The sequence below is a fragment of the Gobio gobio genome (assembly GCF_949357685.1).
Source record: "Gobio gobio genome assembly, chromosome: 9".
Classification (NCBI taxonomy): domain Eukaryota; kingdom Metazoa; phylum Chordata; class Actinopteri; order Cypriniformes; family Gobionidae; genus Gobio; species Gobio gobio.
In genome coordinates, this window is record NC_137115.1 from 48661240 (window position 1) to 48676309 (window position 15070).

Consider the following 15070-nt stretch of genomic DNA (forward strand, 5'->3'; position numbering starts at 1 on the left):
CCATGAACAAAACTAAACAGAATGGTGACAATTATTATATATTTGCAATGCTATTATATTTTGTGCAGGGAATTAGCTTATTTTGTTATAAATAAAAAAAGCCTGACTATGTCACTGCTGCTAAATATTTTTCTACATTTCTCACTGTATGCCCCCAAATCGTAAAGAGTTCCTTCCCACTTTTGAAGTCGTGCTTGATGCATTCAAGTGCTTTATTGTCTATCTCATTCATTGACAAAACAATCGCCATGCTATCGTCTTGCTGGCGATTCTGCAATTTTGGACAAATGCAGGCCATATTCGCTGTGTATAATAAAAATAATACACTTCAAATGATTATTCGTAGGCTAAATATGCTGTAGCGGTTGCGGAAAAAAACTAATAGGCCTAAAGAATACCAGTCACACCAGCTTGTTTCCACCACTGAATAAAAAAAGGTAATTGCAACTTTTTATCTCACAATTCTTGCTTTTTTTCTCGCAATCGCGAGTTTACATCTCGCAATTCAGACTTTTTTCTCAGAATTGTGTAACATAAAGTCACAATTGCGAGTTATAAAGTCACAATTGCGAGATATAAACTTGCATTTATGTGGAAAAAGTCAGAATTGCGAGTTTATATATCGGAATTCTGACTTTATAACTTGCAATTGCGACTTTATATCTCACAATTCTAGGGAAAGAAGTCAGAATTGTGAGATAAAAAGTCGCAATTATCTTTTAAATCGTTTAATTATGTGGTGAAAAGCCTTTTTTCCCTCAGAATTGGACTTTCTAACTGGCAATTACGAGTTTATGTCTCACAATGCTGAGAAAAGAAGTTACAATTCCAAGTTATAAAGTCGCAATTCCGAGTTTTAAAGTCAGAATTGTGAGATATAAACTTTTATATATCGGATTTCTGACTTTATAACTTGCAATCGCAACTTTTTATCTCACAATTCTTGCTTTTTTTTCTCGCAATCGCGAGTTCACATCTCGCAATTCAGACTTTTTTCTCAGAATTGTGTAACATAAAGTCACAATTGCGAGTTATAAAGTCAGAATTGCGAGATATAAACTTGCAATTATGTGGAAAAAGTCAGAATTGAATTGAAAAGCCTTTTTTTCCTCAGAATTGGACTTTATAACTCACAATTACGAGTTTATATCTCACAATGCTGAGAAAAGAAGTCACAATTCCGAGTTATAAAGTCGTAATTCCGAGTTATAAAGTCAGAATTGTGAGATATAAACTTGCAATTACGGGGAAAAAGTCAGAATTGCGAGTTTTATATAGTTTATAGTCGCAAAATCTTTTAAATTGTTTAATTCCGTGGTGGAAACAAGCTTTCATACAGCAGCAATCATTCTCCCCTCCGCCATCTTTAAAGTTTATGACCCGCCGGGCCGAGAGGGCATTTTAACTAGGAAACAGAAAACCCTGAGCTTCCCACTCGTATTTATGACTTTGTGGTGCATTCAACCCATAAATATGATCTTTTCGACATGACTTGAACGCACCAAAATATCCTATATTAGTTATTAGTTAGGAAATAAATTTAATTGTTACAGCCCAAAATTGCAGGGGCGACATTTGATGTGTACTTTTCAGCGAACACATTCCAGAGTGTTTTTTTATACATTTAAGTTCTCTCCCTCTCTGTCCCTCAGTGCTGGGGACGAGGGTCCAGTGGCGCTGGCCATAGTCCAGGCTTCCAGCAGAGACTGTGGAGTGTATGGCTGCTCAATCAAGAATGAATATGGGACTGACATCACTGATTACTTACTCAGCGCAGACAGTAATTTATAACTCTTTTGGTCCATTAATAAACAGAAATCTGCTAGACATCTGTTGGATGATTGTTTTATGTGTTATTTATTATGTTTATTTTCACTCTGTTTCAGTACTGGCAGAATTTTTCTTAAGGGATGATTTAGAAGGTATGACTTCTGAAGAAAATCAAGTGTGTTTATTGCTATGAGTTATATTATTACACAAATTAAGCTTTGTGTTGTTAACCCACACTAAGTTTCCGATGCTCTATTTCTGTTTAATCTCAGTTGGAGAAGAGATTGAGATGACACCAATGATGTTCACCAAAGGCCTGGCAGACTCTGGTTACTGGGGCGAGAAATTCTTTGGTCGCATCATGACGGAAGAGGTACAGATTGGAGAGGGATGTGTACACAAGACCTGCAGGGCGAAGGTCATCTACGGTTTGGACCCTGTCTTTGAGTCAGGCACCACGTGCATCACTAAAGTAAGAAATCCCATCGCATATGGGGCCAAGGAGGAGAGCAACCTGGTCGAGAGAAATCTAGAGATCACCAGACAGGTTAGAATCCTATTGGATCACATTTACATTTACATTTATAGTTGATATTGGAACCCAGCTAAAACTATAAAAAGATGCATCATCATCATCATCATCATTTATTTATCTGCATTTCTTTGTAAAGTGAAACACAAAAGGAAATATTAGAATGCCAAGCTCCAAAAAGGACTATAAAAGTATCAAAGGTTGTCATGATATGCTCTATATCAGGGGTTTTCAAACTGGGGTCCTCCAGAAGGTTCTAAGGGGTCCCCAGAAGATTTCAGAAAATAAAAAGACAACGCAAAAATGTATAAAGTCTACTGAACATTTGAACTGTTTAAGTTCTTAATGTTTATCTCCCTCGCTTGCCGTATGCTTTCTAGAATTATGTATGTTTGCTTTGTATCTTTAATGAGTTTTTCTCACTATAGTCCTTTATCTTGCTCACTGGGGTTGTATTCTTAATGCAGTATGTAAGCTGCTTACATACATTTATTGTGAAAGTTGCTTATATAAATCATTTTTTAATTGAAAATGTTCTTCTTCAGTTTTATACATCCAACATTAAGAATAGCCAATTTAAGTTGGGAAACAATATGTTGTATTTATAATGTCACACTTACTATTTATCTAACAATTTAACAATTACAAATGGATTTTAGAAAGGGGGTCCCTCATAAAATGTTCATCATATTTGGGGGTCCAAACCTTTGAAAGTTTGAAAACCCCTGCTCTATATTACACGTCATACTGTACACTATAAAAACAATTCCTAGTCTCTTAATGAGTAATGGGTGTGTTTTGGGGCGTAACGTGCAATATAACCAATCAGAGTCGCATCTCCCATTCCCTATAAAAGCCAGTTGCACTTGCACCATGACGGATTCGCTATTTACACGGAAAGACTAAATGCTTCTCCAGGGAGGAATCCTTTTATTTTGAATATTTAAAAATGTTTGTGTGCTGCTGTGCATCCCTGTGTGTGTAATAAGCAAAATGTACATGCATTGCACATATAGGTTCATATTACTAATGTGTGCTTTAAATAACACAAAAAATGCTGTGCTTTTGACTTTAGACCAGGTTTTTGTCGGCGCAGTCGTTTTCAGTTTCCTCAAAATAGCAACGTGCCAACAAAACACCTGAACACACCTCGTTTTCAGACCATGGGCAAACAGATGGGTGTGAGTGCATTTGCTATTTAAACAACATGGCGCTGGACATGAAAATAATAACTGCGTTGTGCTGAAACTAGCAAAAAATACTTGCATCGCACCTGGTGTCGCATTGCGCCGGGTGTATGATAAGGCCCATTTACCAACCTATTGAAGTACTAATATCTGTTTTGGTGGTGATGAGAAAGTCACACAGTGCACAGGTGCACAGTGTTATCCACACCAAACTAAACACCATAATGGTAACATACATGACATTAAAAAAATCCAATAAACATCAATTAAATAAAATTAACATAAAACCTTAATGTACATAACTGATTATAAAAACGAACTTCTTAGAAAAACTAAGAAAAAACGGTTCCATTTTTCACTGTGACTTGGATTACAATTACTTATTTTTTTCACTTCCAAAAACTGTATATGTAATGGTATTTTACTGTAAAATTACATTAATTTTGTTAGTTATTCACTGTATATAGTACGGAAACTTTCTGTTAACCAATTTACAGTTTTTCACCAGGACATCTTTTACTGTTACACTGTAGTTTCGTCTGAGGAAGTCCAAATTTATAATCTTCCCCTCTGCTGTAGCTCTCAATATTTGCATTTTTACGTGATACGTGACTGATTATGATGTGGTGACTGGTTGAGAAGTAATGAGCTAAATCAGTAAAAAAATAAAATAAAATAAAAATTATATATATATATATATTTATTTATTTATTTTTTACTGATTTTTTTTACTGATATATATATATATATTAAATATATATATTTAATCATTGGCACATAATAGAGCACACAACTCATGCCCTTCGTTTTTATGGTGTTTTTGGAGCTTGTATTATAATTGTATAGAAAAAGAGACACTCAGATATTCTGCCAGAATGATGATAAACATTTGTGAATAAATCATTACTCTAATTTAAAAATAAAATAAAAACAGTACACAGCTTTTTACCACAATGACTTTCAGTCTGGGTATTTTCCAAGTTAATTTTTGTTTTTTGTTCTTTTCTTATCCTCAGGATTGTAAAATCCAGAATACCGTTCGGGAATACTGCAAGATATTTGCTACTGAGGCCAGAGTGATCGAGAACTTTGGATTTGCATTAGAGTAGGTCATGGAATACAACATCATTTCAAACTATGACTGTTGTCTCTATGAATATATATATAATACACTGCCCGCCAAAAATAAATAAATAAATGTTGTGATGTTATTCCCATCGAGAGGTCCATCAATGACAATGCAAGAGTCAAGCCCTCTGTAACGTCTACTCCAGCACATCTCAAATGATTCTTCATGCTCCTCCCAACCATTCTTTCACAATTTGAGCCGGATGAATCCTGACATTGTCATCCTGGAAAATGGCCATGTTGTGTCTTCCAACATGGTTGTTTAAGAGATGAAAAGCTACACACTCCATCATGTTGGGTTAGAAGAACTGATGCCAAACATATAACAATAGAAACATAATGATCACTGCAATAATGATCCAATCATTGACTCTTAAGCAATTGCCTATTTAAATACAAACAGCGACTTTTTTTGGCCGGGCAGTGTATGTACAGTATGTCCCATTATAGATATGAGAATTTAAGACTTACCCCTGGTTTCACAGTCAAGGCTTAAAGGGTTAGTTCACCCCAAAATGAAGATTAGCCCATGATTTACTCACCCTCAAGTCATCCTAGGTGTATATGACATTCTTCTTTCAGACGAACAAAATCGGAGTTAAATTAAAAAATGTCCTGGCTCTTCCAAGCTTTATAATGGCAGTGAATTGTTGCCTCGTTTATGAAGTCCATAAAAGTGCATCTATCCATCATATAACTGCTCCACACGGCTCCAAGGGGTCAATAAAGGCCTTCTGAAGCGAAGTGGCATGTTTGTGTAAGAAAAATTCTCCTCTTATATCAAAATCCTCCGCCATTTCCCTTTTAAAAATTCTCGTTTTAGACTCTAATTCTTGACCAGTGTTTTGTTTTGCTCTATCCTCTGTGCTTCTGCATTCGTCAATAAGATTTAATGTGTCAAGAGTTCGCCATAAATCGATGCGTACGGCAATCCGCCGGAAGCTAGTTATTTTAGTCTATAAAGTTTTAAATATGGATATTTTTCTTACACAAACGTGGCACTTCCCTTCAGAAGGCCTTTATTAAGCCACCGGAGCCGTGTGGAGCAGTTATATGATGGATAGATGCACTTTTATTGACTTCAAAAACGACAACCATTCACTGCCATTATAAAGCTTGGAAGAGCCAGGACATTTTTAATATAACTTACAATTTGATTCGTCTGAAAGAAGAATGTCATGTACTCCTAGGATGATTTGAGGGTGAGTAAATCATGGGCTAACTTTCATTTTTGGGTGAACTAACCCTTTAATCCTAGTCCCAGACCAAAATGCATGTTTGACCTGTTTTAACTAAGCAACTTGGACAAACATATCTTAAAATATGTCAGTGCCAGTGTTTTGTCTCAAGATGCACCAGAAATCTGAACTGTTTGTGAAACCGGGCCTAAGAACTTGACTTTAAACATAATGAACTATTATTTTGTCTCTGAAGTGCTAGAAATCTGTGATTTATTTTATGAACATCTAGAACTGTGTGTTCTATGAAATAATACTGAGTGAACGATGTTTCTTGGTTATCAAATAAGATCTAAAATGATCTAATTGCATTCTTCTCTGAATAAATTTAGAGTGATCCCTCTTCATCTGATGTATCGGCCCGCCAATACAGTTCCATATGCTTCAGTAGAGACTGATCTGAAGGGCGTGTTTTTGAAATACTGCCTGATGGACCGCACAGGGAGATTGATCGCCAGAACCACCTCTGAAGTGGAGCAGAAGTGTTGCACTTTCCAGCATTGGATCCATCAGTGGACCAATGGAAACCTCCTGGTTACCCGGTTAGAAGGTAAAGAGAAATTTACTGCAACACTTGAGTAAGATGCTAATATTAAAATATTCCCAATATTTAAGTGCAAAATAATCTCTTGTGTGTTTCAGGTGTCGATACAAAGATCACAGGCATTGAAATTGCTACCAAGACTAGAGGGTTGGTATATTTGTACTATATAAGATTCAAATTTGTACCCATTTTCAATTCTTCTTCAGTTTTTTTTCTTGGAAAGACTAATATTGCCATTCATGCTGCAGGTATCAGGGCCTCACCGATAAAGGATCTCCAAAGATAATCGAGCAGTTCATTTCCCAACATCAGTGCAACTATTACTGTGGATTGTTGAGCCTAAGACCCTTAAAGCCGGTGGATTCTCTACTGCAGCCCAAAATAAAGACCTCCAGGAGCCCTCTACTGGCCCGGAGAGGTGTAACGGGCTCATCCAGCCCTCAGCTTCAGAAGAAAGCAATCAGCCCGCTGGTCACCAGGAAAGGCACGTCAAGCCCCAAAGTGGTTAAAAAGACAAGCGAATCCGGGGAGAACAATTCCACTACCAAACACAAAGCTGTGGAGGTCCCAAAACCTGTCAGGATGAGGTAGAGAGAAGGACTAGAGCTCTTGGAAACATTATGCAAAGCAACTACGGCATACTTTTTTGATTTTCTTACCAAACTTTAGTTTGGAGCCTGTATAATTATCTATAGCTACTGTTGTACAGGACAAATGGCTTCCTGTAAATGGATTCTGTCCATTGTCTTTGCACATAGTGTCTAAAATGCAACAACTAAGGAAGAAATGACTATATAGAAACAAGAAATGTAAAGGGGTGAATGACCAGAGGTGTTGTGGCCATTTGTAATATTACTGTGAACTGCTTTGCAGCTATAAGTCACCATTTATACCTCCTGAGAGCACCTTCACTTTATTTTTAAGAGTTGAATTGAGGCTATCCCCTTTCAAGACCATCACTGGAGATAAATATAAGACCAGGACCGCCTGTAGACGGATGAACAATGTTTTCAGATAGACTCTGGGACTTTATGATTTAATCAAATGTTCCTATGTCGAGTTTATATGACTGGCCGATTTTTAAGGGTGTTTTTTAAGGATTCCTCAAACATCTGTGATGTATGCGACTCAGCTGTGTAGAAATGCAGCTTTTTTTTTTGTCACTGAGAGGCTTTCTATAGTGGATTGTTCTGCTTTTACGAATATGGCCGTAAATCTGCAACACCAGTGCACCAATCTCGGTCGCATACGGGCAAACTTTTAGCATCATAATCAGTGCAGATTTGTTTTTATCTTAAATGTGTCTGCTAGAAGAGGAGAAATCATGAGCTTTATTGTCACAGTAAAGCCATTTACTACTGACCTTTCAGACTGTTCATGTGTCATATATCCCTGCAACTTCACACAACTGGGCTATATATATTTTAAATCATGACAAAAATAACTAATGTTTTAGTGAGCATAAGAGACGCCTTTCAAAAACATCTTACCAACCACAAAATTTGAATGGTACATGGTAAAAAAATATATATATGCTCAATAAGTTATGACAACATATGTTTTTAAATTGCTTTAACTCATCAAAAATAGGTTAACCAATTTACAACTTATATTTAAGTCAGTTTAATGTAATTTAAGTTGAAATGACTTTTTTAAGTTGAAAAGCAACTTTTTTTACATTGTATACACAAACACACACACACACACACACACACACACACACACACACACACACACACACACACACACACACACACACACCACATTTCGAAATGTATGTTCATTTAAAACAACCTAAATCAATAAATGTAGCTGTCAACCTTTACCCCATTCACAAGAATTAGTAATCATTATTTTGTGGAAATTGCTCATGCTAACAGTAAGACTGACTCATAAAATGTCCATGGACATGCAGTACTTGTTTAGATGAATATGAAGGGTTACCACAGATAGTGGTCAGAAAAGATGAGATGATAAGAGGGGTTTATATTATAGAAACTATGTGGATTGTAGTGTATTAAAGTATTAGAGAGAGAGCTTAGCAGAATATGTTTATAGGGCGAAGTATTTTAGGTGTTTTTGTTGTGTTTTGTTATTTGTTTTTGTAAAATAAACATGTAAATAGCAGTAGAAACTTCTTTGACTCATTTTGCTGTCCAAAGGTGGAGTCCAGTGCTTCATATCTTTAAAAAACTTCCCTGACCAAAGAGCCCTATGGCCCTTATTGCAGTATTATAACGTAGTTATCACTGCAATTCCAGCATGATTGTCACAATAAAACACTAGCACGTGTCTTAATATCTATCAAGCATCTATCTGTCACGTCATTGGATGTAAATTCCAAAAATGATTATAACACGTAAGACAGAACAAAACAAATTTAATGATATTTACAGCATTAACATAAAAACAAAACAAAATACTTGCCTATACATTGTTCTCTAACACTGTTATATCTAAACATATTATGATTGAATAGGTAAATTACCAAATATACTGTGTCCATCCATATATACATCAACTGAACATACATTTTAAAATGTGTGAATCTAATAAATAAAGTCATTATATTTAGCCGAGATGTGTTTTCTGCATTGTTGTATTGTTACCTCTTGGCCAAACTACATGCACACAGATTGGTTATAGAGACCACAGCAGTGAGCAAAGTAAATTGTAGCATTTTTCACTCCACTCCAGGACCCCTCGAAAGAAACTGTTCCATTGATGATAGTGCTGCAAAAAGAAAATCGATTGAAACCATCTGAGTAAATATTTAAACATTTATATCCAATGCAACAATATTATCTGTCCTTACCTTTTAAAAAGATCATTACAGCACTTTTCAATGTTGGGAACACTGATATTGAAGGCTGTGTTTTGAAACAGATCCACACAGTCCACCGGAGGGACGAAAAGGATACCTTCAGGTAGAACAATGATAAAGATAACAATCTTGAGTCAATAACTGGTTGTACTTGATCAAAACCACCAGCGGGGGGTGCTTTAGTAGTTAAGATCTGTGCTGGTAACTTAAAGGGGTACTTCAGCGCTGACAAAATGAAATCTGTGCCACCTGACTACAGAAAACTTCAGAAAAAAGGCTGTTATCTTCCCTTTTGACAAATAGGTAGGAAAACTTCAACACCCATAATGCACTGGGCATGTTGCCTTCCGAGGCCAATCCCACTAGTCTGCTATGGATACACTTACCAGAGTCAAATACCGCCTTGCTTTAGTAGGAAATACTTCTTAGTAAACTAGTAAATGACGTTCCAGAAAAATGTCCGGTGACAAATAGGTAGGAAAACTTCAACACCCATAATGTACTAGGCATGTTGCCATTCAAGGCCACTTCCACTAGTCTGCTATGGATACACTTACCAGAGTCAAATACTGCCTTGCTTTAGTAGGAAATACTACTTAGTAAACTAGTAAACGGCCATACGCAAGTCTAGTTCCGGTGGAAGAGTGACCTATGACCCGACCATAGACTGTAAAAAAAGATGGAAAAACTGCCCCTATGATAAGCTGTTGTACCCCTAAAGGTACAATTTTGACACCCTTTTCTCTGTGTGTAAGGTCCTTATACACCCCTGAAAACATAGATATGTATATTATATTGTAGCCTGACGTCGTCATACTCAATTCTAGTCTGAATATGAGTCTGATACTGCTCCATTGGGATGTGATTATGGGGCGTTTTTCAACCAAACCAGGAAAAACCTCAATTGGATAGACCTACAACCAATCAGAGCAACGGAGCAACGCATAGTTGTCAACAGAACTCAACTGCACGCTTGCTGGAAGAAGTAGAAGAAGATGATGAGTGAACTTACCAACACGATCATCATTTTTGAGAGAAATAGTAAAGGTGAACGCATATACGAACAAGTTCTCCGTTTAGGATTAGAACAATTCAACCCAAGCGCTGTTTGGTGACGTGAATGCTTACGTTACTGTTTATTATCTGTCCATCATCGTATAAAGCCCGCCCTGACAATTTAATTGGTCCGAACAGCTCTGGTTCGAGCATAGTTGCTTCACAACGGATCAAGTCCAGACCGAATTTCCCGAACTCAAATGTTGTGGGTGGGGCCAGGGGTGGACTGGGGCAAAAAAAGTGGCCCTGGACTTTCTGGTACAAAGCGGCCCATAACAACCGGTCCGCAACACATCTCACCATAAATTCACCAGCTCATTATGCACAGAGCAATTTTAAACATCACTTACTAACATAAAAATATAGATGCTATTTAAACAGAAATAAAAATGCTATTTTTTATTGAAATGCTTAGCATTAACATTAATGAATGACTTAATAAATAATTGAGATTTACTTTTTATTTTTTACACATTTTGAAATCTTTTCCATACAGTGACTAACGTTCAACACCTACCATAAAATCAGTCCATATAAAGCAATGCTATGGTCTAGAAGACATAGTATGTAGTGCAGAATGTGGACTGTTTATGGTGCCTTTCTAGTGGTTATAGTATTTGTCCTTTCAGGAGCTTGACATTATGGAATAGAGCTCCATTTGTTTAAAAATTAAAGTTTAAAAATTATATTGGTCCTGGAGTTTTTATTTTTAATGAAAAATAAAGCATATCAGAATGATTTCTGCAGGATCATGTGACACTTATGTCATGTAATGATGCTGAAAATGTAGCTTTGATCACAGGAATAAAATACATTTTACAATATTCAAGCTATTAGAAATTGTATGAATATTTCTTAATATTGTGTGTTACTGTATTTTTAATCAAATAAATTCAGCCTTCTCCTTTCAAATACATTAAAAAAGTCTTAATTATTTCAACCTGTTGATTGTGTAAAACAATGCATGTGAACTAACTAGCAAATTATAGCCTATATTTATTTTAGTATATGACACGTTCCTTCACGGGACACAGGCTACTTGAATATGAAAGTTGCCAGTTTTACCATGTTTTAGTGAAAATAATATTTTGAGCTTTATAAATCACTGTGATAGAAACAGATATACAAACATTCACTCTGATATGCTGAAAACTGCTACGTTAATGTTTCTTTGTGCATTGTGTGTCAACTAACGTAAATGGCATTACAATCTGAGAAATTCGAAAAGGTCAGCAGTAGTTTGCATACTTGGAAATTATTGTCCATTGTTTCAATTTTGTTAATCGTAAACAGTCGGGAAATATTGCTGTATTCACTCTTCAAGTTCAGCTGTTTATCTTACCTCGGCTCGCATTTAAGTGCCGCGCTGCTCGGTTTCTGTGGACAATAAATCCCGCCTCCTTCGATTTGATTGGATATCTCAAACATTTTGACATTGACTTTTACACCACTGAGACTGATCAGGCGAAATAGATTAGAGTTTTTCCTCAAGTGGGCCCCGCGGGCCATTCGTCTGGGCTGACGGAAGGATATAGGCTACGTAAATGTATTCATTCATCATATATATTTATGTAGCAACGGGCCGGCCCACATAGTCCAGCGGCCCACCGGGAAAACACTCTTGTGCTCCCGATGGCCAGTCCACCCCGGGGTGGGGCTAAATTCGGCTGGCATCCAGGCTAATTATATTGCATTTCTGTCAATAGATCCTCATAAATACTACACACTGCACCTTTAAATAAAATTATCTGCTAAATGACAACTTAAAGGATTAGTTCACTTCAAAATGAAAATTTTCTGATATTTTACTCACCCCATCTCCAAGATGTTCATGTCTTTCTTTCTTCAGTCGAAAAGAAATTAAGTTTTTTGAGAAAAACATTCCAGGATTTTTCTCCACATCATAGACTTCAATGGCAACCGAAATGTTGAAGGTCCAAATCAATGCAGTTTCAAAGGGCTTTGAAGGGCTTCAGAGGCTCTGCGCGATCCCAGGTGAGGAATAGGGTCTTATCTAGCAAAACCATCTGTCATTTTCTTAAAAAAAAAATTTTTTTTAAATATATTTATATACATTTCAACCTAAATTGCTCATCTTGCACAGATCTGTGGTGCGCCAGTGATTACATAATCACGTCGGGAAGATGACGCTATAGACGTAGGCAGAAGTACCGGTAATTTAGGTTAAAACGTATATAAATGTTTATTTTTTCTTGAAAATGACCGATGGTTTCGTTAGATAAGACCCAATTCCTCGTCTGGGATCGTGCAGAGCCTCTGAAGCCCTTTGAAACTGCATTGATTTGGACCTTGTACATTTTGGTTGCCATTGAGCTCCATTGTGTGAAGAAAAATCCTGGAATGTTTTCCTCAAAAACGTAGTTTCTTTTCGACTGAAGAAAGAAAGACACAAACATCTTGGATGAGATGGGGGTGAGTAAATTATCAGGAAATTTTCATTTTAAAGTGAACTAATCCTTTAATGATATGTGGTGATATGCTGTGATGTTAAAACTTTGTTAAAAAAAGATTTTGATAATTAAAGATTGCTTACCAGCAATACAGGCATTGATGAGGGAAACACATGTGCCTGTAAACAAGGCTCTGAGCACTAAAGCGGATATGTCACTCTTCTTTGATGGACAGATAGAGGCTGTGGAATAATAATATTTAAAAAATGATCAGTAAATTATGTTATTTAAAAAAATATGTCACTGAACAATGGCAAAAAGAAGTCACAAGGTACATCATTAGCACTAAAATCATTTAAGCACACTTCATATAAGGGATTTGAATAGATACTCACACAGGCCTCCAATCACAATACCAAGAGAGCTGAAATTAGCAAAGCCACACAAGGCATATGTGCAGATGACTTCTGATCGAACCTGCAAGTGATTTGAACAGCATACTTGTAATGCTTCTGACAAACTTCGGATTACGCATTTGACTGATTATTATGTTTTATTAACGGCATATGTATACCCAATCTGGAGAGACATTTTATAAAGACTTACTGAGAGCCAATTCTTTGCACCATCTTCTAAAATGCCACTAATTCTGTTTTGTTTGAGCACTGCCAGCCTCTCATAGGCTATAAACTCATTAAGGAAGAGTTTAGTGCCAATAAGTTCAGCTACTGTAAAGGTCTCGTCGTATGGAATTCCCATCATAAAGGCCACCGGCATAAACACATAGGAGCAGATCAACTGCAGGGTTGAAAGACATCTCTGTTAAAACACTTCACTTTTGAATCTAAGGATTTGTGGGATGATGATTATGATTATTTCATTTTGATATAACATGTATATACACTGTATAACCATCACAACACTTCAGTTTTGGGTCCAATTCTCACTATTAAAGGGATAGTTCACCCAAAAATGAAAATTCTGTCATGATTTACCAAAGTTGTTCCAAACCTGTATGAGTTTCTTTGTTCTGCTTAACACAAAATAAGATATTTTGAAGAATGTTTGTAACAAAGCAGATAGAGCAACCATTGACTACCATAGTATTTTTTCCCCTACTATGGTAGTCAATGGTTGCTCTATCTGCTTTTTTTTTCAAACATTCTTCAAAATATCTTCTTTTGTGTTAAGCAGAACAAAGAAACTCATACAGGTTTGGAACAACTTGAGGGTGAGTATATAATGACAACATTTTCAATTTTGGATGAGCTATCCCTTTAACTACCTGCTTATTAGTATGCACATTACTAGGATATTGGCTGTTCATTAGTAGCCTACTTATAAAGCACATATATTATAATGCCTTAAATCATATTCCACATTCCACATTCCTAAATCCTACCCAATACCTAAACTTAGCAACTACCTTACTTACTATTAATAAGCAGTGATTAAGAGTTTATTGAGGGATAAGTCGTAGTTAATGGTTCGTTAATAGTGAGAATTGGACCCTAATCTTAAGTGTGACCTTTACTTTTATTCAACAAGGATGCAATTTGATCCAAAGTGAAAGTAAACAAAATATTTATATTTCAACTGCTGTTCTTTTGAACTTTTTTATTCATCAAATAATCTTTTTGATCAAATAAATGTATTGTGTGCTCTAGGTTTGGGGAATACACACCTGAAAACTTATTTCTGGGTATCCCACCATGCCTCCCAACCATCTGAGAGTAGCATTTATGAAGCCCAAAATGGCAAGAAAAGCAATCAGGTTAGCAGCGATGTTGGCCACAAGTCCAATAGATGCAGATGCACCATTGCTGACAGCTTCCAAGACATTCTGCTCACCGCTGAGCACAAACAAACATAACATTTGAACACAAGACACACAATATTTACAAACCTAAACTGCATATTTGAGAGGTGAACCCACCCACTGTCAACTTTAATTTGACTTTTAGATGTGAACTTGCTCTTTTCAGTTTCAGGGTAGGAAAGTTTGGAGATGGCTAAAGCACATGGGGCAGCCATCACTGATGCAGAAATCAGAGACGAGGCATCAATCTGTGTAGAGGAGACTTGAATTATCCCATAGAGAATGCAACATATTGCGGTAAGAACTACACTCATTCATTTCTAACTACATTGCGAGGGTTTTCCATTCCGACTTTTCATGGGAGAATTTTACCAATAAAATAAAGTACATGTTGTCCTACCCCAAATGAGATGAATGCCCCCATAACACTCCCAGCAATGGTGGCAAATCCTCCAGTCATGACAGCATGAATCTCAGATTTGGTCATGTCCTTCAAATAAGGACGAATCAGGAGGGGCGCCTCTGTCTGAAACACATCAAAACATTACAACTTTATCATCG

At 36.5% G+C, this 15070-nt stretch overlaps 2 protein-coding genes across 4 annotated transcripts in view; one reads left to right on the forward strand and one right to left on the reverse strand.

Moving 5' to 3' along the window:
* Window positions 1-8977, forward strand: part of alpk3a (alpha-kinase 3a) — a 28522-nt gene extending 19545 nt beyond the window's left edge. For all 3 annotated transcript variants that reach the window (XM_079824996.1, XM_079824997.1, XM_079824998.1), the window contains 7 exons: window positions 1653-1780; window positions 1887-1922; window positions 2043-2317; window positions 4506-4594; window positions 6188-6405; window positions 6498-6546; window positions 6648-8977. In XM_079824996.1, the coding sequence (XP_079681122.1) occupies window positions 1653-1780; window positions 1887-1922; window positions 2043-2317; window positions 4506-4594; window positions 6188-6405; window positions 6498-6546; window positions 6648-6990 (1138 nt within the window). In that variant the 3' untranslated portion in view covers window positions 6991-8977. The remainder of the gene's footprint in view (window positions 1-1652; window positions 1781-1886; window positions 1923-2042; window positions 2318-4505; window positions 4595-6187; window positions 6406-6497; window positions 6547-6647) is intronic.
* slc28a1 (solute carrier family 28 member 1) overlaps window positions 8760-15070 on the reverse strand; it is a 34328-nt gene continuing 28017 nt past the window's right edge. The window contains exons 11-18 of the mRNA XM_079825019.1: window positions 14910-15035; window positions 14627-14757; window positions 14375-14543; window positions 13297-13488; window positions 13086-13167; window positions 12834-12932; window positions 9215-9320; window positions 8760-9132 (exon numbers count right to left, since the gene is read on the reverse strand). Coding sequence (XP_079681145.1) covers window positions 9021-9132; window positions 9215-9320; window positions 12834-12932; window positions 13086-13167; window positions 13297-13488; window positions 14375-14543; window positions 14627-14757; window positions 14910-15035 — 1017 coding nt within the window. The 3' untranslated portion in view covers window positions 8760-9020. The remainder of the gene's footprint in view (window positions 9133-9214; window positions 9321-12833; window positions 12933-13085; window positions 13168-13296; window positions 13489-14374; window positions 14544-14626; window positions 14758-14909; window positions 15036-15070) is intronic.